The 25,267-nt window shown below is 49.6% G+C and overlaps 2 protein-coding genes across 3 annotated transcripts in view; one reads left to right on the forward strand and one right to left on the reverse strand.

Moving 5' to 3' along the window:
* Nucleotides 1-18,161: 18,161 nt before the first annotated feature.
* Nucleotides 18,162-23,134, reverse strand: Naif1 (nuclear apoptosis inducing factor 1). Its single transcript, XM_028884722.2, has 2 exons — nt 22,361-23,134; nt 18,162-20,271 (listed from the first exon to the last, which is right to left on the reverse strand). Exons 1-2 carry the CDS (start codon nt 22,860-22,862, stop codon nt 19,793-19,795), a joined length of 981 nt encoding a protein of 326 aa, XP_028740555.1. The 5' UTR covers nt 22,863-23,134; the 3' UTR covers nt 18,162-19,792.
* A 703-nt stretch (nt 23,135-23,837) lies between these two features.
* The window catches only part of Slc25a25 (solute carrier family 25 member 25), a 36,942-nt gene continuing 35,512 nt past the window's right edge, over nt 23,838-25,267 (forward strand). For both annotated transcript variants that reach the window (XM_028884710.2, XM_028884712.2), the window contains exon 1: nt 23,838-24,235. In XM_028884710.2, the coding sequence (XP_028740543.1) occupies nt 23,978-24,235 (258 nt within the window). In that variant the 5' untranslated portion in view covers nt 23,838-23,977. The remainder of the gene's footprint in view (nt 24,236-25,267) is intronic.

The following is a 25,267-nucleotide window of genomic DNA, read 5'->3' on the forward strand; positions in this document are numbered from 1 at the left end:
GCTCTGGGCCACAGGGTCCAGGCATGGTTCTGGGATCCATGGCCAGCCAGCCAAGCAGGCCTGCAGCCTCCTCCCCTTGGGACAACTCTAGGGCCAAAGATCTTGGAACAGACAGTTCACTACTCTGGTTTGCCTCCCCCCACCCCCAGGGAAAAAATCTCTAGAATGAAGCTGTTCAGTCAAAAGAACCTGCCTTCATCCATACAACTCATTCATTCATTCAGTTATAGATGAGCTTTTCCCATGTAGACTGGGCTGGCTTTGAACTCACAGAACTCTTCCTGTATCTGCCCCTGGGCTTCTGAGAGTGAATGAAGGTGTGAACCACCACGGCCAGCTTGCTTACTTGAGAGGTCTCCCTGTGTATACCCGGCTGGTGGTAGATCTCAGAGCTCACTTTGTAGACCAGGCTAGCCTTGAACTTTCTGTGATCTGCCTATCCCTGTCTTAGGAGTGCGGGGACTACAAGTATGCACTACCACACCTGGTTAATTTTGTAAACACAAAACAAAACTTTGTGTTTGTGTGCATGTTCGGAAGTGTGAGCACCAGTGTACCATGATTTGCATGTGGAGGTCGGAGCACAGTCTCTGCTGTCTTTCCTTACCTTCCACAGCTCCAGTGACAGGTGAGGTGGCTCCAGGGCTTCCTGGGATTCTCTGGTCTCTGCCTCCCTTCGCACCTTTGGAATGCTGGGATTACGTGTGCCGTGAACAACCCTGTCTGGCTTTACCCATGTTCCATGGATCGGAACCCAGGCTCTCACACTTGTACATGATCAGAGGTGGCTTGGGGATAAGGATGGGGGACAACGGGGCTTGGGAAGGGCCACACAAGGGCACTGAGAACCTGGGGTTAGGGAAGTTTGCATGGCAGCTCATTCCCTTCATCAGAGCCATGGCTTCCCAGATGTGGATTCAGATTCAGCGAATTGCTACAGTAAGGATTTTATTGTGTGTCAGTTATACTTCAGCAAAACTGTAAAAAAAAAAAAAAAATACAGATAACCAGGCCTCATCAGACCTGTGTGATGACCCCAGATTTTACATAAGGTCCTAGGCAATCCAAAAATTCCAAGGCATCACTTCTCAGCCTGTTAGCTGTGACTGAGTGTTTTAAAAAAGATAACTAAGGGATGGAGAGATGGGTCAGAGGTTAAGGCTATTTGCTGCTCTTCCAGAGGACTCAAGTTTGGTTCCCAGCACCCACCTGTATCAGGCAATTCACTACAACCTGTAACTCCAGCTCCAGGGGATCTTAAGACCTCCCCTGGCTTCCACGGCACACAGGTCACACACACACACACACATACACACACACACACACACACACACACACACACAAAACTGTTTAAATGACAACAACAATAACTGTCAGGAGCCATTATCACGAGATATTGCAGGCTGCAGGATCATGTAATGAGAATTTGGCCATCATTTACAAGGTCAATCCATCAGAATATGGCCCTGCCTCTTAGTCCTGAAACCTTGAAAATGTATGTTGCCATGATACTTCTCAATTACACTAGGAATATGCTTTTGACCAATGAGAGGTAACTCTTGTAACTTTTTCTATTGGTTCAAGCCTCCTGTGAAAGAAAATATTGTTAGGCTAGAGGAGAAGCAAAAGGAGTAGAAGAAAGAACGGCAGAGAGAAGAATAAAAAGATATGCAACAAAATATGGTATGAGCAGATTCATTCTTTCGCCTTCAGGCATTAGTTTTTCCTCTCTTACTGTAGCATCTCATTTGAACCCTAAAAGTTTAAGGCTTTTAAGGCTGGTTATTAAAAGTCTCTGTTAAATAATAAATTAAGATTCCTAGGCATTCCCATGCATCCCCAAATCAGGGAAGCATCATTGTAGTAAAACCCAGCAGCCGCTGAATCTCTGTCATTAAGACCTCTTCAGGAGTGGTGCATGTTGGCCCACTCCAGCAGTCAGAGGCAGGTGGATCTCTGTGAGTTCCAGGCCAGCCTGGTTTACAGAGTGAGTTCCAGGAGAGCCAGGGCTACACAGAGAAACCCTGTCTCAAAACCTAAAAAACTTACTGGCCTCTGAGGGTTTTGCACCATGCACGTGAACACACACACACACACACACACACACACACACACACAAATTTGAAAAATAAATCTTTTAAAAATGATTTTGTGCCAGGCGGTGGTGGCGCATGCCTTTAATCCCAGCACTCAGGAGGCAGAGGCAGGCGGATCTCTGTGAGTTCGAGGTCAGCCTGGTCTACAGAGTGAGTTCTAGGACAGGCTCAAAGCTACACAGAGAAATCCTGTCTCAAAAAACAAAAACAAAACAAAAAATGACTTTGTTATAGAAGAAGAGGCTTAAGCAGGGACTGGCCTGTCACCTACAGGGAGAGGCAACATTTTACAGTGAGGAAAAAGGTCTTGAGGTAAACTACAGCTTAGGGGAGGAGCTTGTGGAGCTTAGTGTGGATTGTAAATACCACGAGCTCTGGAATCACCTAGAAGTGCGTTGGTTAGATTATCTCCAGAATATAACCGAGAAGCTGGAGTAGGTGTCGTCCTCCTATGGGCTAGGGCCTGGACTGAATAAAAAGAAAAAGGAGAAAACCAGCCCAGCACCAGCATTCCTTGCCCTCTGCTTCCTGCTTGTTCTGTGGCGACTGGATGTGGCCGGCCAGAAGCTGAGGGCTCCCTCTCACACCGCCTGCCTCGCCCTCCAGGATGGCCTGCACTCTAAGTGTGAGCCAAAACAAGCCCGCCCTCCCGTAAGCCTGTCAGGTGTGTTGCGGTCACAATGATAAGATAAGTCACTCTAGTTCCAAGTAACAGGGCTGATCCAGTTAGTTACCACAAAACAAAAAAGGGTTTTCAAAAAACATGAAAATCCCCCAAAGGAGTGTCGAGGGCCCAAGGTCAGGCCTGAGGTGTTCCGGAAGCCAAGGCTGCCTGTTGGAGTGACCCTGCCTGGCTTCCCCTTTACTCTGCTGTTTACATCTTCTGCCTGTTGGGTACCAGAAGGTTCAGACAACTGCAGAGACTGGGTCGGCCTCTGGATCCAGTTCCATATTTCCACCTGAGTTTGGACCTTGAATCGGATCACCGGTGGCCACAGGGGGCCGCATCAGGAAGTGCACTCAGTGGAGAGGAGGGTGGAGGAAAGGGAAGGCGCTTGCCTGGGTGTGGCTTGGTTAATCATCAACACCCACCCATACCTGCTTCTGAGGCAGGAACCAGAAAAGAGCGTTAGCAGCCCGCATGGTCCTAAAATCAGCTCCCAGGATCTGAACTGCAAATCATCTAGCGCCAGTGAACACCCAGCAGGATTTTGTTTGGAATCCTGAATAACCGGCCCTTAGGAGTGTGTTGGGGTGGGGGGCATTAGAACTCTTGCAGCTGCTGCTAACTGAGGAATGTATCAACTATTCGGGAAACTCAGACTTTCTGCTTTACTCTCAAATTACAGGCTGGCCTCAAATCCCTGGCTCCAGTAATCCTCCACCTCAGCCTCCCACACACCTGGAACTCCAGTGGCTTCACAGGCACCTGTGTGCTTGCCCGCCCCCTCCATCCCCCCTTCCCTCCCTTCCTCCCTTCCCTCCCTCCCTCCCTTTCATTCTCTCTTTCTTATTGTGGGGAGTGGGGCACCACGCCATGGGGTGGTGTAGAAATCAAAGGACAAAGTTGTGAAGTAAGTTCTGTTCTACCTTTATGTGGGTTCTAAGGATCCAGCTCTGGCTACCGGACTTTCAGGCCCATCACCTTAATCAGCCAAGTCATCTTGTCGGCCACAGACCTACTTAACTGCTTTTCAATTTTTTTTTCCCCCGAGACAGGATTTCTTCCTGTAGCCTTGGCTGTTCTGGAACTAACTCTGTAGACCAGGCTGGCCTCGAATTCACAGAGAACCACGTGCCCCTGCCTCTGCCTCCTGAGTGCTGGGATTAAAGGCGTGTGCCGCCACACCTGGCTTAAACGTTACCTTATGTGTATGGGTGTTTCCGTCAGCAGTCAGCATGTATGTCTGTTTACCACATGTATGTAGGGCCCACAGAGGCCAGAAGAGGACATAAGCTCCCTGGACCTGGAGTTATAGCTGGTTGTGAGGTGTTATGTGGGTGCTGGATTGAACCCGGGTCCTCTGGGAGAGCATCCAGTGCTCTAAGCACTGAACCATCCCTCCAGCTATCCCACCACCCTTTAAGAAAACACGGTCTTGTGTATCCCAGACTGGCCGCAAATTCTCCCATAGAGCTGAAGATGGCCTTGAACCTCTGATCCTTCCTGCCTCCGGTGCCTGAGTGCTGGGATAGAGGTGTGTGCCACCACACATAGTTTATGAGGTACTGGGCTTAATGTATGCTGGGCAGACATTGCACCCTGAGCTGTGGCCCTCAGCCTAAATCAGGCTCATGCTGCCCTTTGTCCAATATGTCCATCCTGGAACAAGGTTTTTGGGAAAGATGAATGGCGTTGTTCACCAGTTGTCTGAATGTGAGGAAGGGGAGTGTCCTGAACACAAATCTACCTCCCTATGGGTAGGCGCAGAGAGGGTTGGGGCTTTTGCTGGTTTTTCTCGTGGACAGGGTTGAGCAGTCTCTGTGTAGTCTAAGGCATGGGGAGAGGTCTTTGGAGGTGATGAAAAGTATCTGTGGTCTCCACATACGTGGTCAAAGTTCATGGCTCCTAAGCTACACAGTCCCACAATGGCAGCATCTGTGTGATCTCAGAGTCAAGTTCTGTGTCTTCTGAAGTTCAAAGGTCACCTATCAGACAACTGTGAGGCCTAACAGCTAATGTGAGGTGGACAAACAAGCTTCTAAGTCTCGAAAGAACCACTTCCACAACTGTTACCATGACGACCGACCAGGCCTAGGGTGCCAACGGGAGTGTTGCTTAGCTAAGGCGCCTCAGTGATGGAAGCCAGAGTGGAAGGGGAAGGTGTGTGTGTGTGTGTCTGTCTGTCTGTCTGTGTGGTGGGGTCCGGCCCTGGCCTCAGGTGTGTCACTCATGGGTCGGTCCCGAGTCACACCCTCCCCACTGAAGGACGACTCGGCAACCTCTTCCAACTGCAGGGACTAAGAATGTGGAAGAATTGGCCCTCTGAGGCAAAACCAGAATTCCGTGTCCAGGAGAGTCCTGCGGGCTGTACAGAAAGAGAAGGCAAAGGTGAAGATCGTGAGTTCGGGGCCAACCTGGGCTACACAGAGATACTTTGCTTCAAGGAAGGGAAGAACTGACTCCACAGGTTGTATTCTGATCTCCACAAGTACCCTTAAAGGATAAATAAAACAGACCTGCCTGCCTCTGCCTCCCAAGCGCTGGGATTAAAGCCATGTACCCGCTGGATGTAATAAAAAAATTTCAAAAATAGAAACAAAAAAAAATCTTTAAAAAGAAAGAAACACACACACACACAAATAAATAAATGTAATTAAAAAAAAGAGGTGTAAGACTGTTCAGCAGAAAAGGGCGCTTGCCATCCAAGTCTGGCGACCTGAGGTCCACATGGTAGAAGGAGAGGACAGATAACCACGAGTTGTCTTCTGACAATAGGCACCGTGACGTGGACACACACAGTGAGTAAATAAAAACATGTCACTCAAGGAAAAAAAAACAAGACCAGGCATCATGGTGCACATCTTTAATCTCAGCACTGGAGAGGCACATGGTTCTCTGTGAGTTCCGGGCCAGCCAGGGCTACACAGTGAGACCCTATCTAACCAACCAACAAAACAAAACAAATAACCACACACACACACACACACACACACACACACACACACACACACACACAGAGCTCAGTTGGTGGAATGTGTGTCTATCAGTGATGAGGTACTGCGTTCCGTTTCTAGTATCACGTAAGTGGCCATGATGGTGTGCACCTGTTTCTTAGCACTCAGGAGGTGGAAACAGAAGGATCAGAAGTTCAAAGGACTCTCAGCTACATGAGTCTGCGCCACACTGGAATATAAGAGACCCCATTCCAACAACAACACAAACAGAGACATCAAATAGGGGCCGGGAGAAGGCTTGGTAGACACGCACACATGCTGTGCAGACATGAGGACCTGGATTCGGACCCCCAACATCATATTAAAAGCAGGAAATGAGGCCAGCAAGATGGCTCAGTGGGTAAGGTGTGCCATGAGAGCCTGACCACCTGAGTTCAATCCCTGCAAGCCCCCAAAAGCCAGATGCAGTGACTGAGATCTGTAATCTCCAGCTCTTTCACAGGGAGATGGAAGGCGGACACCTGGGAATCATGGGAAGCTCTCGGGCCAGCTAGCCTGGAGTTTGCAGAACAACAGAAAGGACCAGAGAGATGGCTCAGTGGCTAAGAGCACTAGCTGCTCTTACAGAGGACCAGAGTTTACTTCCCAGCACCTACTGGAGGCTCGCAAGTACAAGTAACTCCAATTTCTGAGGATCTAACGCCCTCTTCTGGCTACTGTGGGCACTGCCCACATGTGCACTTCAAACATGCAAAGCAAAATGCTCCTATGTATCAAAAAAATAAATAAGCTGGGGTGGTGGTGGTGGTGCACATCTTTAATCCCAGCACTCAGGAGGCAGAGGCAGGTGAACTCTGTGAGTTCAAGGCCAGCTTGGTCTACAAAGCGAGTTCCAGGACAGCCAGGACTACACAGAGAGACCCTGTGTTGAAAAACCTAAATAAATAATAAATCTTTGAAAGGAAAGAAAGAACAAGAGAGACCTTGCCTTGATGGGGTGAGGAGAACCGACTCTCAACATTGTCCTTAGGCCTCCACACATACTCTGGAGTATGCACACAAACACTCACAACAATAATGAATAAAATTAAATTGAGATAAAAAACCTGGGCTTGGCTGCACATACCGGTGAGCCCAGTGCTGAACAAGGAGTCAGGCTGGGACAGAGACAGGAGGAAATGGGCGGAAAGTAATAGAGGAGGCTACAAAGTCCTCCTCTGGCCTCCATGCACCTACACACACACACACACACACACACACACACACACACACACACACAGCCGGATGATATTAATGATACATTTCAACCCAGGACCTTGCTACCTTACTGGGGTGCATGACCTCGGCCTAGGTGGGGTCTCCTGTGACATCCAGTCTCCCTTTGTACTTGATTGCTGACAAGTGGGTGGGATGTGAGCATCACCGCTACCTGTCACCCTGACTCAACGAGGACAAAGCAGAATCCAGGCTAGGTCCCCCAGATGAGTCAGGCTGGCCGAGGCAAAGGAGGGGGTGTCCTTGCCAGAGGCAGCCCAGTCAGGACAGCCACTCCATTGAGAGTGGGGAGTAAGATCTCAAGAGGAAGGGGGGTCTGGCACTTGGGCCTCCTGAAGGTCAGTCAGCCTTTACCTCCAAATACAAGGGCATTAGACACTGGCCACAAAAGTATTGAGTTTGGAACTTGAAGACTGCCCCCGGGGTTGAATCTAGCCTAGTGGTGCTTGTTTGGTTTGTAGGAGTTTTGAAACTGTTTAGCAATCAATAAGATTAAATGGAAGAGTTCACACTTAAGCCTGGGATTCAGGCTTCTATTGAGGAGAGGCAGGCAAGGGCTCATTTCTGACCCTGAGAAGCAGGGTCCAGCCTCCACCTGCAGGGGCACACAAGGCAGTCCTTATCAGTGCCCCTGGTCCTGCCATCTGAGTAGTCTGGGACTGCAGATGAAGCTCACCCTGGAAAACTATGCTATGACTTCCCAGATGAGCCTCTTTGCTCTTTTCTCATCTCTTCCCATCTGTTACCCTCACAGCCAGGCTCTGGTCATTGGGTCTCAGTGAAGCTGTCTTGGCCCTTGGGCAGGAGTCAGCCTGAAAGCATCTGTGACCCAGCAGGTGCATTGCCCAAGGTCCCCACACTTAGGTGTGTCTGGGACTCCCAGGGTGAGGCTCTTGATGCTCTGTCACAGGTCCAGGGTTCAGGTTGCAGGTACGGAAGGGTGATTCATGCCGGGCTGTCTATTCTCACGGGAGGCTGACTCACCAAGGGAAGCTGTACCAGGCACACCTGGGCAGGACTCCTGGCTCTGCCACTTACAACTACATGCCACTGATGAGTGAGTCTTGGGCTTTGGTGTCTGCCTCTCCAGCAGTGAGGCCTCCAAAGCATCTTATGATGATGTTGTCAGCCTTTGATTTAGTCAACACTACAGTGAAAGGCATATCAAAATGGTCCAGGGCTGTGCATGCACTTGGACAGTGTCTATGACTAAGGCTCACGTTGTCATAGGAGGAGATTTCTGTGCTTCCCTCCCCCCAACATTTGAAAAGGTCTGGAAAAATTTCTGACAGTCACAAAGCGGGAGGGTGTTCCAGTCATGTACTGGGTAGATACCAGGGATGCTATGAAACATTCTAAAATATCCTGAACATAGAGGCCATGCACCCGAGTCAACTGAGTATGCTGACCACCACGCTTGATGACCCAAGTTTGGTCACATACTGGAAGGAGAGAACTGACTCCCGTAAGTTGTCTGTTCTCTGCCTCCAGAGCATGCCATGGCACGTATGCAACCATGTTCACATACACACAAAATAAATAAATGTAAAAAAAAAAAAAACATACAGGAAAACCCTCACCACAGAGTTATCTAGCCGCCAAAGGTAACCATGCTGAGTTCTTACAGCAGAACACAGACATTTAAAGTGATCGCATGCGTGTACATGTGAATACAATGTGATAAACATGTGACAGAGGAAACATGAGGTGTGACTCAGAAAGGCTCCTGGCAGGAAGCACATCCAAGCTGGACATGAAGGACAGCTGGGAGTTAGGAAAGTGAGGGGAAAGAAAGGGTCCTGAGCCAGAGAAACTGCCAAGGCTGAGGTCTGCAGGCTAGACGTAGCCTCTGGTCTTTAGGCACCAAACTTCCATACTGCCTGAATCTAGAAGCGCAAGGTGGGAAGGCAGCCGAGCTGAGAGGTCTTCCAAAGTCTCAGGAGAGCCTAGATTTCATCCAGAGAGTCCAGGATGAGAGGGACTGAAGGGAAGGTCCGGCGGGAGTGTTTTCTGAAGATGCTCCTTAGAAGGGCCTGGAAGCAGGGAGGCCATCGAGGAGGCTGCTGAGACCCAGTGAAGAGAGAACCCGTGTCTGGTGTCAAGGAGGCCATGAGGTCTTAGCAACAGTATATTTTGAAATTTCTTAGTTAAATGTATTTCGTGTGGAGGTGAGGGACAAGCAAGGTGGGGTTCAGTACGGCTTTGGGGGGTTCTCTCCTTCTACCATGTGGGTCCCAGGCATCAAACTCAGGTCATCAGCATGTGCCTTAAGCTGCTGAGCCATCTTGCCCAACCCTTGCCAACTATTGGATTTGCGAGGTGACAGCTGTGAAGGATGAGGACCGTTACCCTGGTGATCGTCTCTGACAGCTGGGCCTGCTGGTACCCCTCCCAGAGTCAGGCTACAGGGAAGAAGGTGACCTGGAGCCACAGACCTCTGGAAAGGGGAACCGAACAGGAAACAGGGAACTCCACAAAGGTTGGCGGAGATACTTGGGGCCATGGGAAGGGCAGCAGGGGACAGAGGCCTATGCTGCTTAGGGCTTGGAAAGTCCTCTTAAAAGAGTAAAAGCCAGCTGGACATAGTGGCACCTGCCTTTAATCCCAGCACTTGGGAAGCAGAGGCAGTGGATCTCTGTGGGTTCAAGGCCAGCCTGGTCTACAGAGTGAGTACCAGGACAGCCAGGGCTACACAGAGGGCACTGTCTTGAAAAACAAAAAACAAACAAACAAACAAAAAAGCTAAGTCAAGCAGAGCCAGAGAATTAAATGGAGCAGAAGAAGCCTTGTGTCAGTAAAGAGACAGCAAAATCCTGTCAGCCTCTGAGCCTCCATCCTGGGACAGGCCAGTTTGAGAGCCACATGCCCCTTGACAAACATCCACGCCAGGTAGATTTCATCTGGTTTGATCCAGTCTGCTCTTCAGTGCATGAACCCTGGGCACCCTCTGAAAGCCCGAAGCGATGTCTAGAAGTCCCCAGGGTCAAGGAATCTTTCCAGGGAGATTTCCAAGCAAGACAAGCTAGTCATCTTCAAAGCGTATTTTTTAGCACTAGTAGGGCATTCAAATTGCAAAATCCCGAGCAAGGGCCAGGTATTGTGGCCCATGCCTTTAATCTCAGCATTCAGGAGGCAGAGGCAGGGGATCTCTGTGAGTTTGGGGCCAGTGTGATCTACAGAGTGAGTTCCAGTCAGCCAGAGCTGAGACCCTGTCTTAAATAAGAAAGAAAGAAATCTAGGTGTGGTGACCCATGTCTTTAACTCCAGCACTTGGGAGGTACATTTCTAAGAGTTTGAGGCCAGCCAAGGCTGTAGAGTGAGGCCCTGGCTAAAAATAAATAAATATGTAATAAAATGTCTTTATGGGGCTGGAGAGATGGCTCAGGGGATAAGAGCACTTATTGTTCTTGCAAAGGACCAGGTTGGTTGGCTTCCTGTACCCACATGGTGACTTCCAACCCCAGTTCCAGGTGATGCTCTCTTCTCCAAGAGTACTAAGTACATGCATTGTGCAATACATATATGTAGCCAAAACACTTAGACATATATAACAAGTAAATCTACAAAAAAATTATGCTTGGAGTGAATACATGGTGCTGGTTTTAAAGCCCGGTCTTAAGATAGTTTGCTATACATCAAATCCCACTAAAGCATCAGCTTCCAGGAACCCTGTGAAGTAGTCTACCAGTAACTTGCTAACTTCCACATCAACCTTGGTTAGAGACGGTATTTCGATGAGTAAGTGGAGGCACAGAGAAATCTTTACTAGGCAATTTAGTAGGCATGCTCAATCAATCAATCCAAACCTTTTTTGTGGTGTTTGAGAAAGGGTTTCTCTCACTGGCTGAGTGGTGGTGGTGTTTGCCTTTAATCCCAGCACTCGGGAGGCAGAGGCAGGCAGATCTCTGTGAGTTCGAGGTCAGAGTGAGTTCTGGGAAAGGTGCAAAGCTACACAGAGAAATCCTGTCTCGGAAAAAAAAGAAAAAGAAAAAAAGAAAGACAGGGTTTCTCTGTGTAGCCTTGGCTGTCCTGGAACTTGCTCTGTAGACCAGGCTGTCCTCGAACTCAGAGACCCACCTGTTCTGGGATCATAGGTGTGTTCACCACCACTCAGCCAAAGTCTTTTATTTTAAAGATAGGGTTTTATGTATCCCAAGATGACCTCGAACTCATTATCTATCCAAGGATAGTGTTGAGCTTCTGGTCTGCTAGAGTTCACCTCCCAAGTGCCTCAGTTACAAGCAGGTATCCATTACCAGGTCCAGTTACTATGCGGCTGGGAATCAAGTTCAGGGCTTCGGGCTTTCTAAGCAAGCACTTTACCACTGAATGACATCCTAGCTTTTCAACCAAAGCCAGAGCCTTCCCACATGTCTGCCAGGACCTCTCAGCCAGATCTGGGGTGGGGTGGGGGGACACTTAAAGACTCTGGATCCAGGAGGGCCAAAGAATTGTTCTGTTTATTTGAGGTTGGGCCTTGCTGTATAGCCCAGGCTGGTCTAGAACTTGTGAACTTCCTGTCTCTGCTGGCCGAGTGCCAGAAAAACAGGCTCAGGAGATGCTTGGTAAAGCTTTAGGCAGGGAATTGGCATTTTCTACCTCTCCTTACATGTTCTGTTTGGTGCTTGGATGCTTGGTTGGTTGCTCAGCAGGCTCCAGTGTGGAGAGCACCAAGCTCCTGGCCACCCTTCCCTTCCAAGGCCCCAGGGAGCAGAGCCTCTGGGTGCAGAGCTCCTTCCTAGGCTGACCTCAGTCCCTCTGTCCCGGCCTGCTTCAAGCCCTTCGTCTGCTCTGCAGCCCAGGACCCCACTATTCTTTCGTTCCAGGCCATAGCTCCTCTCTCCCGACTCATAAATTCTCATTGTGATGCCAAGACCACACCCACCACTTCCCACCTCGGTTATGCCACCAAACGGTGGTATAGGAGGTTGTCATGGTGACATTAGAAGGCTGTATTTATATTGAGCATATGCTGTGTCTGAGGTCACGCTAAGTGTTTTACACACATGATCTCGAGAAAGGAGTTCACAGGTGTGCTCGGGGAGACTTCACATAGTAAGTGCTCAACACATGGTGGCTGTCTTTTCCATTTCATCTCAGAATGTCCCCCAGGTGTGAGACACAGCAAATCCTGAAGCCAGTCCTGTCGGCCTGGGTCCTTCCTACATACAAAGCTTTTTCTTTGAGAGTTCTCTTGTTTGTTTGGTTTGGTTTGGTTTTTCCAGACAGGATTTCTCTGTGTAGTTTTGGTTCCTGTCCTGGATCTTGCTCTGTAGACCAGGCTGGCCTCGAACTCACAGAGATCCGCCTGGCTCTGCTTCCCGAGTGCTGGGATTAAAGGCGTGCGCCACCACCGCCCGGCCACAGTATGCATCCTTAAGCACTGGGCCATCTCTCTAGCCATTGTACTTGAGTATTTTTATTTTATTTTATTGTAGGCAGTCTTGCTATGTAACCTATTCTAGCCTTAAACTCAAGATCATCCCACCTCACGGCCTCTCATGTCCTAATGAGGACCGCTATAACTGAGTCAGAGGATGCGTTTTGAGCTTTTTGAGGGGGTCTGGCTATGCAGACCTGATGCCTTGAATGTGCCATCCTCCTGTCTCAGGATCCCAAGGGTTAAGATCACAAGTGTGTGTTACTTCACCTGTCAGTGACTCGGAAAATCCTGTTATATAACATTCCAGCCAGGTGAGGTGATATACACCTGTAATTCAGAGGCAGGAGGACCACCATAAATTTAAGACCAGCCTGATCTATATGACCCTGTCTCAAAAACAAACAAGTCATGCCTTTGATCCCAGCACGCTGGAAACAGAGGTAGGTGGATTTCTGTGAGTCAGAGGGCAGCCTGGTCTACATGGCAAGTTCCAAACCAGCCAGAGCTACATAATAATACCTTGTCTCAAGAAATCAAAGAAGCCGGGCGGTAGTGGTGCACACAGCTTTTATCCCAGCACTTGGGAGGCAGAGGCAGGTGGATCTCTGAGAGTTTGAGGCCAGTCTGGTCTATAAAGCGAGTTCCAGAACAGGCTCCAAAGCAACATAGAGAAACCCTTGATAGAATTCCTAGCCACTCCCCCAGCTGCATGACCGCACATGCGCTGTCCAGTAGCCAGGCAAGATGCTTAGTCCTTTGAGGACCTTACATCCCATGTAATCTGTAATCTGCGCACAGCGTGATCTCGTAATCTATGCGCATGTGTGGCATAGCTCTGTAAACCCACCTACGCCTTAAAGAGCCGTGACTCAGACCCCACCCTCTCTGTTCTGTTCTCTCTTCCCCCAACCATCTTTCTCTCTGCTCTCTGCACGTGCTCCTTCCCCAGGCCTGGTTCTCTTGTTTCCCACCACCCCTCTTCCTCCTAATAAAGCTCTGATACTGATACTGGGTTTTGTCATGGCTGTGACCTTTCCACTCAGTAACCAGCACCGGTAACCAGTGCTGGTAACCAGCGCCGATTATCATTCTTATACTGGGTGTCCTGGAACTTGACAGGACAACACCTACTTCCTTCCACTGCTGTAAGGACTGAGTGACCATAGCTTATAAAGTGAGACTGTCAGCTGTATTTATCTTTAAACAGTGACAAGCAGGAACAGGAGCCTGCCCTGGGAAGCCCAGATCCTCTTAAAGACCAGTCGTCTTATTCCACCTCACCTGTTGGGAAGGGACTCCCAAGAGGCAGCCCACTCTGGAGCAGGATCTGGAATCCAGAGTGCAGGTCTGGGCGCCCAAGTTCTCAGCTATCAGGAAATCACGAGGATCACTCTGAAAGCAGGGTGTGTTTCTGCCACACCACACAGCCCGAGCACTTTCTCTCCTGGAGTCTATTCTAGGTTCTGGGTAAGACCTGGATAATTTTCCCCACATCAGAAGCCACACACTAATCCAGGTATATATACTTCAGGCTTTGTGGTTCAGCTGTTTCTGGTTACAGCTACTCAACTCTGATATCACAGTATAATTCAGCTAGTTTCTTAAATGAACGTATTTAATGCCTCTGTTCCAGTAAAATTTTATTTACAAAAATAGGTGGCAGGCCAGGTGTGGTGGTTCACACTTTTAATCCCAGCTCTCAAGAGGGAGGGGTGGGTAGGTCTCTGTGAGTTCAAAGGCAGCCTAGTCTGCATAGTCAGTTCCAGGCTGTTAATCCCACTGGGTGAGAATAAGACTACTACCACAATTTTTAAGATAAATTTGAAGCAAGCTTTATTGAATACTGGTCAGGACAATGGACACTGGCCAGGTCCATACCCAGGATTCCCAGAGTATGGCATCAAATTACATTAGACAGGGACTTAATAAAGGCACAACCCTCAAGGCTATGTACTTCCTTCCCACCTTCGTCCAATCAGGGGCAAGCATACATCCTGATGTACTTACTTCCTGCCTATGTACTTCCCACCTATATGTGATCCTGTGCAGTTGGGGCAACCAAGCTTGTTTACAGAAGCAAAAAATGTGTAGCTTATTATCTTACATGAACAACAGTCCCCAGCATTCCAGGAAGTTTTGTGTCCTTGGGCAAGTGTTTTGTTTTGTTTTAAATAGATATCTCTCTCTTCCTCCCTCTCTCTCTCTCTCTCTCTCTCTCTCTCTCTCTTTTTATTTATTTATTTTATTTTGTGTGCATTGGTGTTTTGCCTGCATGTATGTGTGAGGGTGTCAGATCTTGGAGTTACAGACAGTTGTTAGCTGCCATGTGGGTGCTGGGAATTGGACCCAGGTCCTCTGGAAGAACAGTCAGTGTTCTCAACCACTGAGCCATCTCTCCAGCCCCTCTCTCTTGTTTTTTTGAGATTGGCTTTCTTTATGTATCCTTGGCTGTCCTAGAACTAGCTCTGTAGACCAGGCTGACCTTGAATTCACAGAGATCCTCCTGCCTGGAATCTAATAGCCATCAGATCAATGGCCCCCAGATGGTAATTTATGTATCTAGTTAAGGTATCAATGAATCAAGGGCCAATAGTAATTAGCAGAAACAGAAGGGTCAAGGAAACAGCAATGGCTGACGTCAGAGTTACTGTCCAGGAGGTGTTAAAAAATGGGAATGGGGACCAGTTATTTATGTCATCTCAGGTCCCCTTTTCTTGCAATATTTTTGTTTTGAGTGTAGCTAGATTATCTCTAATGATTCCCAAATGGTTTGTATAGAAACAACAATTTTCTCTTAAAGCCACACAATAACCTCCTTGTTCTACATAGAGCAGGTTGAGTGCCCTATCATATTGTAGAACTACTTCAGCTAAAGAATCTGCCTGTTGATGAATCTTGGTCTATTTGGCTTTAACAGATACCTTTCCTGGTATGCCAACAGGTACTATGCCCGGGAGTTTCCTTTTGACCTACTCTTCCAGTCCTTTGTTGAGAATAAGGGGTGACATAGTCTCCTCTGTAACTACTTCCTGCTGAAATTAGGATGCTGTTGTCAGGGCCCAGGAAGGCTGGAATGTTAGCCAAAGGCCAGGTGGGGATTCAGGCAATGGGGCATTCATCAGAAGCATCTGGTTCACTGACCCAGCTGAAGAGCATGGGAGCAATCATATCTGCTGGATCAGTTTACATCAGCTTTTCAACAAGTCCAGGGCTCACAGCTGTTTGGAGCAGTTTGTAGTCAGTAGCCAGCAACTGATTCCTTGGTGGTGTCTGTCAGCCTAGTAGAAATCTGCTAGGACATACATATACATACATCTAGGACAAAAGTTAAAGTTTAGGAACTTAAAGAAATATTACATTTGGAATTTCCAGGCCCATGGTTCTGGCAGTTGGGGGAGGGGAGGAGTCCTAAGACCAGAGAAGAGAGAGAGAGAAAGAGAGAGAGAGAGATCCCACCCTCAGGAATAGGCAGGTGGGGAAACTTTACTGGTCCTCTGTCATCTTGCTTCTTAGGCAGCTGGTTCAAGTCTCCCTCGACTCTGCCCCTCTTCATCCAAATCCTCAGTGTGATTGTTCTGCCTAACCTTATCCTGCCTTGCCATAGGCCAGACAGCTTTATTATCAACCAATGGGAATAATACATATTCACAGCATACAGGAGGATCATCCCACAGCATAGTTCTGAACACATTAAAGAATTTGATCATTTATAAGGTGACTGACAATGGATTTGTATATCTTAATAATCTTTAACAGTTTACTATTAAGTTTGTAGCTTTTATAAGATTAGAATTTGCATTTTTGTTCCTGTTAAGTTTAGTCTTAAAAAAAAAATAACAATTTTTGAATTGAAGCTTGTTCAGTATCAAAATAAAACTTTATTTATTTATTTTGGTTTTTTGAGACAAGATTTCTCTGTGTAGCATTGAAGCCTGTCCTGGAACTCACTCTGTAGCCCAGGCTAGCCTCAAACTCACAGAGATCCGCCTGCCTCTGCCTCCCGAATGCTGGTATTAAAGGTGTGCACCACCACTGCCCGGCCAAAATAAAACTTTAAATCATATATACAGTCCAGGGGAGACTAGAAACTTTATTTTCCTAGTCCTTTCATAGTATACCATTACAAAAATTAATCACAGTTTCTTTAATGACTCAGTTTATCAAAATAGCTAAAGTTTAACAAAGTTAGAGAAGGAGGCTAGAAATGCTGCTTAAGTCAGTCTCTGATAGCCTGAACAGAGCTTAGGTAAGGAGGGACTTTCTATAAGCCTTTGCCAGACTGCTTGAGGTCATTGTCTTGAAGCATCATAAGATAGGAATATTCCAGTTTCTGGTGTTCATAGCTATGGCCCCAACTTTTCAGTCTTTTATTTATTTTTATTATTTTTTGTTTGTTTATTTATTTATTTATTTATTTTGGTTTTTAGAGACAGGGTTTCTCTGTGTAGCTTTGCGCCTTTTCCTGGAACTCACTTGGTAGTCCAGGCTGGCCTTTAACTCACAGAGATCCGCCTGGCTCTGCCTCCCGAGTGCTGGGATTAAAGGCGTGCGCCACCACCGCCCGGCTGTTTGTTTATTTTTTGAGACAGGGTTTCTCTATGCAGCTCTGGTTGTCCTGGAACTCACTCTGTAGACCTGGCTGGCCTGGAACTCACAGATATCCCCCTGCCTCTGCCTCCTAAATGCTGGGATTAAAGGCATGCACCACAACCTCCCATCCAATTTAATTAAAAAAACAAACAAACAAAAAAAAAACCAAAAAACTCCAAGATTTCCTTTTAAAGAAATTCGAAAATCTCTAAACTGTGGGTTCCTGCAATATCAAAAATAAAGTGCCCTTTTTAAAATGCCCTTTTTCACTTCAAGAGGGAAGTAGCAGTGCCCAGCCATAGTCTGGACAAGGCAAAACCAAAGTCTGACCGTGCAAACAGCTCAAAACAGCTCAATGATCAACATCTGGGATTTGCTCAGGATCCTCTGAGCTTCTGCCCAGAGTGGGTGTGTGTGGGAGCCCGTTTTCAGGTTCCTGTGGCTTTACTCAGCAGATCTGCATAGAGAGGATGATTAGGCCCAGGGGCTTGAGTGCAGGTGTTTGAGATGGTCTGCACTTGGCTGTGCTGGGGGGAGGTCTTTTGCTCCACCCCTTGGCATCTCTATAAATACCCTGGGGCAGAGACAGTCGGGTTGGTTGGAAAAGTTTCCAGGCCCTTTCCAGGCCATCTTTTATTTTCTATCTGTTCATCTCCACAATCTAAATCCTTCTGTCTAATATTTCCTGCTGCTCGCACTCAAGAAAACTCTGGGGGACTGTGGGGTTGGTGGATAAAGCCCTGCACACAACCCACAAGCTTACATATTTCGCACCTTTATCCAATCAGGGGCAAGCATACATCCTGATATACTTCCTGTCTACATGTCTCTCCCACCTATGTGTGGTGTGAGCAAACACATTCTGTACTGTTGGGGCAACCAAACTTGTTTATAGAAGCAGAAAACATGTGGTTTGTTATCCTAATGAACAACAGTCCCCAGCATTCCAGGAAGTCATCTGTCCTTAAGCATTGGGGCGTACAGGTTAGAGACATTTCTGTTTTATAGATCTCTTAAGCACAGTAATTTAAACTTAAAACATAACTTTAGCCATCACAAGGCCAGCCAGGGAGACATAGTGAGACCGTCTCAAAAACACAAAAACAAAACAAAACAAACAAAAAATAGATGGTGGACCAGATTTAGCCTGGAGGCCATAGTTTATTTCTGTGTGTGATCAATAAAGACACAGAGAAGTGTATATAAAAAAGTGATATTTCTTTAATTTAAAGTTGTGACCCGGAAAGAACAAGTTAGCTTCAGTAACCTAGGCTTCCTTTTTATACACAAACGGAACAGATACAACATTGGCTCAGATTTCCAACCCCAGAGTAGAACCAAACTAGGTCACACATCTTTTGGAAGCTCCTGTAGGAACCCTGCTGGAGCCAAGAGGCTCCACTTGGGGGAAGGGGCCCCACCTCACTTCCGGCTCCCTAGCTGGCACTACACAGGCCTCCTTGGAGAATGGGACAGCGGGTAGCCACCTCCTGTCTCCAGGGGGCCTCTTGGACCATGGAGTGGCGCTAAGCATCTCTGTGTACGCATGCCTGGAAGGGCAGCTTGGCTAAGATCTGGAACTTTGCTGTAGCCACTGGTCATGAGAGGCCCAGTTATGGTGCAAAATGGCAAACGCGATGGTGATGTGAGGAGCCCGAGAGTGGTACCCACAAACCCTGCCTGGCCGAGGCTTTTGTAAGTGCCTCAGAGAAGGTGGAAATCAGACACGTCCTTCAGCCTTCTGAGGCTGTGCCCCATTGGAGCACAGAATGAGAAGGGCACACTTTGTTTCACTCGTCCCGCCTCTTACATTCAAGGACAGTCCTTGCTTTGGATTCACTTAGCCGGTGGGGGTGGGGCATCTGCAGCACACCAGGCACTGAGTAAGGAGCATGGGAGGGAGGACTAGGTGGGACACTGAGCAGGGCTCTAATGTGCTTCAGATGTGTGGTCCAGCAGAGAGGAAAGAAGGGGGGCCACAGAGCCTGCAGCCCTCCCAGAAAGGGTTCAGCTGTAGAATAAATATGACTGGCTAGAAAACAATAAAAATTAGAGGTTCACCTCGAGTGCACTGTAGCAGGAAACAGGACTCCGCAGTGTTTGCCTCCTAACCCTGACAGCACCTGAAGCCCACTGAGTCACAGTCGGGGGTGGGGCAAGCTACGGAACAGCCGCCCGGGGGGGTCATGGAAGACTAGAGATGGCCAACCCAATCCCACCACACAGCACTCCTGAGCCCAGCTGGCTGCATGCATCTCAGGGCGTTTCCAAGAGCTGGGCTGTGCCTGGATGGGTGTGGCACACAGCAGGAAGGAGAGTCCCCTGAGAACGGAGGCACAGCGTGAGGATGAAAGGGCTAGGCCCTCCCAGTGGCGCGGGAGACATTCTCACGGGGGTGTTATTGCATTTCTGGACAGCACCACTGGCAGGATGGCACTAACAAAGGTGGCACACCTGAGGTGGGGCAGCCCATGGAAGATCCAGTGAGAACCAGTCTGTCTTTAAAGTTGTCCTAGACCGAGTCGGGAGGATGTCTCAAGCCTTAGATCACAGACAACATCTATCCCATCACCAGACACACACTCCCAGCTAAACCTTCCAGATTTCAACAAGGCAGTTCCGGAGGCTGAACTAAAGAGACTGGGTCCCAGGAGCCCAGTGATTTCCTTTTCCCAGTCAGTCTCCTTCATTACTCTCAGACTAATAAGCCCCAAATATCTGCCCAAGAGGGAGCTATCCACATGGCCCCCTCAAAGCCACTCACAGAAACACTTACAATTCCACAGAAGTTTCCCTCAATCTCGGCAGAGCACTGGTTTGACCCCTGCCCTCACTGGATGACGCTGTCCGGCTGCCCATTCTGGGCCACCTGTCCAGGGTCAGGGGCTGGGGCAGGGGTGGGTGTGTTACTCTGCAGGTAGCGTCGGAAATCTTTAATCATGGGCCGGAGGACCTGGATGAGGACACTCAGGGCTGCCTGGGTGCCCTCCATGGCCTGGGCCTGCCGCTCCTGGGCACAGGCCTGCACCTCCTGGGAACGCCGGATCATCTGTAGCAGGTCATTCTGCTGCTCCAGGTGCTGGGCGATTTCCTTTATGTGGAGGTTGGTGACCCGCTGCTCCTGGATCAGCTTGGCCGAATTGAGGGCAATGCGGCTCTTAAGTGCCTGCGGTTTGACGGACGTGTCTGTGTGCTGGGCCAGCATCTCCACAGGTGCCTCGGTCGGCAGGGGCTCCTCCTGAGGAGCCTCGGCTGTGCAGTACTCCACCACGCCCTCCTCCAGTGTGTGATAGGTGGTCTCGGTGGGGACTGCCGAGAAGAAAGAACAAAGGCGGAAGAAGGTCATCTTTCGGAAGGAACAGAGCTGGCCCTGCAACACTGGTAGAGGCAATTAAACCCTGTGCAGCAGGGAGGCAAAGGGGAATTCAGGCCTCCCTGGCTGTATGACAGAAAAACAGTCTCTGAGAGGTTCAGCTCTTTGTTCCTCAAGGCTGGGATGGAACCCAGGACTATTATATGCTAAGCATGTGCTCTATCATCGAGATACTTCTCCAACCAGGTTTCAGGATTTTGCTCTATTGGTAGCCAGTGAGAAGCCCCCAGATCTGACAAACGCAGAGATGCCAACAATAATGCCAGCAAAATCTTAGAATACTCATGTACCACTCTGTACTCATTAGCTCAAGAAATCCTCCAAATGACAAGAGATGGACGCGTCTTCAATTTCAGAAATGATGAAATAGAACCACTTCTTTGGGCTGCTTTGAGCTAAGTCTATCCCTTCTATGTGGCCAGTTAAAGAAGGAAGGGCCACTGCAGCTCACATGTCCAGAAAATGCCTCCTTGTCTCTTTAATCACTTTGGTTCTTAAGATAACTAAACATCCAACCAGGTGGTGGTGGCACACACCTTTAATCCCAGCACTTGGAAGGCAGAGGCAGGTGAATTTCTTAGTTAGAAGTCAGCCTGGTCTACAGAGTGCGTTCCAGGACAGTCAGGGCTACACGGAGAAAACCTGACTCAAAAAACAAAACAAAACTAATATCTCCCCGTCCCCCCCCCAAAAAAAACCCCAAACCAAACAAAAACAAAACCATAAACATTCTAGAAGATGCTGCTCCAGAACAGTACCTGACTTGGAACAGCATTTTTCTTCCTCTTCCCACCTCATATGGACTAGAGAAAGACGCAGGGGAGAGCATACACCCCCACACCCACACATCATTGAGAACCTGGTGGATACAGTTCAAAGCTATCATGACCGAGCAGAGTTCACAGTTGTGGGCACACATCCTTATCTCGAACACAAAACCTAACCAAAGTTAGCCCTGTTGCCACTCATTGGCTAGAACCTTAGAAGGAACATTAGGTATTTGGGCCTTTATGTATGTGGGAGATGTCAATCTTGTTTCTCTTTTTAAAGACTGTGTCTATTTGTTCATAATATGTGTAGGTACACAGGTGTGTACACACATGTGTATTTGTGTACATATGGAGAGTGATCAGAAGACAACCTCAGGTGTCATTCCTCAGGTGCTGCCCACACCCTTTCTTTTTTCTTTTCTGAGATGGAGTCCCTTCACTGGTCTGGAACTCTCCAAATAGGCTGGCTGGCTATTGAGCCCTAGGGATCCATCTCTTGAATGCTAGGATTATGAGTGTGTATCTCCATCTCCTATTTCCCCTACCTTGGAATGCCATCAACTGTACGTTCCCCTCACACCACGAAATCCCTCTCCTCTTGTGAGTCCTTGGGTTTTCTCATGGTAAAGCTATTCATACACACACACACACACACACACATTATACCTCATCTGTCCTAGTAGAATATAATTGGCTTACATATTTAATTTTCACAGTGGTAAGCAAGTACTCTACCGCTGAGGTATCTTCCCCAGTCTTCAGGGAATGTTAAATACTTTGGTATTTCTTGTGCCCAGCATAAACTTCTTGATGGATGGACAAACAGATAAGAATCATGAAGATCCTGAGAAGTGCCTGGTGAATGTTTGTGTATTGAAAATACAGAATATTTTTGTGCAGAATGGATGTCTCACTTGGGCAATATTATTCCTAGTTAGTTATTCAACAAGTATATCCTGGCTGCCTACTGATACAGCAGCTCCTAAGTCCTGTGGGGCTACAGACAGTCTCTGTCTTCAAGACTACATAGGTCAGGTCAGCAAGCGGAAGTCATGGATAACCAGCTATCCACATGCTGAGGAAGTCCCCAAAAAAACAAGATCACCTCTGTCTGGAGAGTTCTTGGAAGGCCTCATGGTCTTTCAAGATCGCCATCTGACTTTTGACCCTTGGCAGCCAATTTGCCCCAGGCTGCCCCAGCACTAGCTGGCCCTTCCCATTACTGCAGCTGAACTGAGCAGGAGAGGTCACTCACTCTGTGTCAGGGTGACCGTGGCTGCAGCTGCCGTGGCTGTGGGTCCGAGGGCCACGGGATGGATCTCAGTGGTACTGGGCAGGCTGATGATGGTGGCCTCACCCAGCAAGTTACAGATGCGCTGTTGCATAGGGGTCAGCAGTACAGGAGCTATGGCCGTGGCACTGCCACCGCCTGGCCCAGGCCCACCAGCTCCATCCTCTTCCTTGGGCCCTGGGGCCTCGCCACCTTCGACAGCAGCTCGGACTTGGGCAACCTTGCGACGGACCTCGGTCTTGAGGTCAGACCACTTCTTCTTGACTTCGGGCAGCTCCCTTCGGCAGGTGGCCACAGCGTTGACTCTTCTCAGGATGCCATGCCAGGCTGCACTCTTGGCAGCCAGAGGGACCCCAGCATTGAAGTGGTTCACCAGCAGGTGCTTCTTCAGCTCTAGCTCTTCCACGATGATCTCCACCTCCCGCTCTGAAAAGTTCATCTTCCTCTTCTTGGCTGGGACAGCCATGGCCTCCCCTTTTCTCCTTTTAAAGAAATTATAATGTCCTTAACAACCCCAATTACCCTTCTCTTCTTTTTCAGCCTCGCCTCTCGGCCCCCCCCAAAAAAAGGGGGGGACAGGCAAGGCTTGCTCTAGGCCAAGCACCAGGCCTTAAGTAATCCCCCTCGCTACGCAAAGTGCGTAGGGCCCAGCCCTGACCGGCCCGACCGCCGCCAGCCAGCTGCGTAATGGCTTCCTGAATCTGCCTCTTCCGCTGGGATGTGCGGAGGTCCGCCCACTTCCCTTCTTCCCGCCCCGCGACCATGCCTGGGAAGCCCCGCCCTCCAGGTCGGCGTGGCTCAAATGCCTCGCCGATCACTGGCTCTCCAGGCCTGCCATTTCTCTCAAGGACACACCTATTTGCTAGAACTGGCTTGGTCATTGGTCTAAAGGCATGTCTGTCGCTTCAGGGCGTCCGCCCACATGGCCTTTATTCACTTCCATTGGGAAGTCAGTCTGTCGTTCAATTGTTTGTATTGCGACTATTACGTTGTTAAATTCAGCTATTTTATGGGTAGTTTAGGAGACTACTAGAAACCAGCCTCCTGATTTTGATTCATGTTTTCGGTCTTGAGTCGTCCACCCATTAACTTTTTATTTTATTCAGTGGTGCTAAGTGTCTTCTACCTTCAGCCCACAGTTGCTCTCATACAAATCTCATTTCCACGAATAGCTACGATCTCTCTCCATACACAACCGCTCCCCCCAGCCTCATCATCCCGCAGTCTAAACAGGGCTTCTGAATGGGAACTGGACACGGGACCTTCTGCTTGCGTATCACCCCGCTTCGGCTAATCCCCGCCTCTCTCAGTTTGAATCGACTCAGAGCCAGCGTGGTGGCCACGCCCCCTCATTGATCCCGGAGCCGCCGTCCCGGCCTGCGATTGGCCGGCGGTGTGCCAGGGGGCGCGGTCAGAGCCGCGGCGCGCGGCGGGGCGGGGTTCCCGGAAGCGGCCCCTCCCTCCAGCCTGCCGGCTTCTCGGAGCCCGCGCTCGCCGTCTGAGAAAACCCGGCGTGCTTCCGCGCTCCGGTTTCTGCCTGCCGCCCTCAGCCCCGCGTCCGGCGCCCCCGCCTCGCCCCCGATGGTGAGCAGTGTGTTGTGCCGCTGCGTGGCCTCCCCGCCGCCGGACGCCGCCGCCGCCACCTCGTCGTCCGCCTCGTCGCCGGCTTCTGTAGGGGATCCGTGCGGCGGCGCCGTCTGTGGCGGCCCGGACCACCGGCTGCGCCTGTGGAGCCTCTTCCAGACCCTCGACGTCAACCGCGACGGCGGCCTCTGTGTCAACGACCTGGCGGTGGGGCTGCGGCGCCTGGGACTGCACCGCACGGAGGGCGAGCTCCGGGTACGATTGCGTGCGCCGTCCGCGCGGGCTGGGAGGATCCGGGAGGGTCTGGAGAGCGCCCCGCGCCGCGGGGCACGGGCCGGGGCCCCAGGGCCTCTCGGGCAGTCCTCTGGAGCTTGTCAGGCTTGGGGGGCCGCGGCTGGAGCTAAGCGGGACCCCTGGTGTTGGGAGGTAGTGTCCCTTGACTGACAGATGGGAAGGACACTCTCACCGTGTTGAGCGTAGGGCTCCTCAAGTGGGTGCCAGGCCGTGAGAAAAGCTCGTCGTGGATGCAAGTGGACACCCTTGGCTCTCTTTGATGAGCAGAAAGCCCCTTCTTGCTCCCACTTCCTTAGGGCACAAGGACAAATCTCAACCTTCTGGACCTCAAGGCCAAGTTGGTGCCAACCCTGCCCCCACACCCAGGTTCCTATCCATCCATTCTCATCGTCACCCCACCCTCTTCTCCCCCTCTCGTTTCCATGCCACCGGGGCCCCTCATCTGGTTGCTCGCAGAAACATGTGGGTGTTGTGGGGAAGAAAAAATGGGAACTGGGGTTCTAGGCAGATCTACGTGGATGTGGGTGGTGAGGACAGAACAGTTCTTTCTTATGACTTAGCCCCCCCCCCCCACTGCTGTTCCAGAACACTGGGTCAGGATCCCTTTGCGGAGCTGGAGTGTGGATACGTTAAAGAATCTGAAGGAAGATTCTGTTTTGTTTTGTTTTGGAGAAAGGGTTTCTCTGTGTAGCGCTGGCTGTCCAGGAAGTAGCTCTGTAGACCAGGCTGGCCTCGAACTGACAGAAGCTGTCTGCCTCTGCCTCCCGACTGCTGGGATTAAAGGTTTGGGCCACCGCCTCTGGGCTGGAACATTTTTCAAAAAGTGAAAGTGTACTTCTAAGGGTAAAGTTGGCTGAAGTGGGGTGGGCCAAATCGGGGAGACAGGGGCGGAGAAATGGGCACCTGTCTGTGCGTCTGCACGGAAGAGAAGTGCTGTCTGTCCTTCCTGCACAAGAGGCCCTTGAGCAGTGGCTTTTTCTTCCCTTTGTTTCG

The sequence above is a fragment of the Peromyscus leucopus genome, chromosome 4 (assembly GCF_004664715.2).
Source record: "Peromyscus leucopus breed LL Stock chromosome 4, UCI_PerLeu_2.1, whole genome shotgun sequence".
NCBI classification, from domain to species: domain Eukaryota; kingdom Metazoa; phylum Chordata; class Mammalia; order Rodentia; family Cricetidae; genus Peromyscus; species Peromyscus leucopus.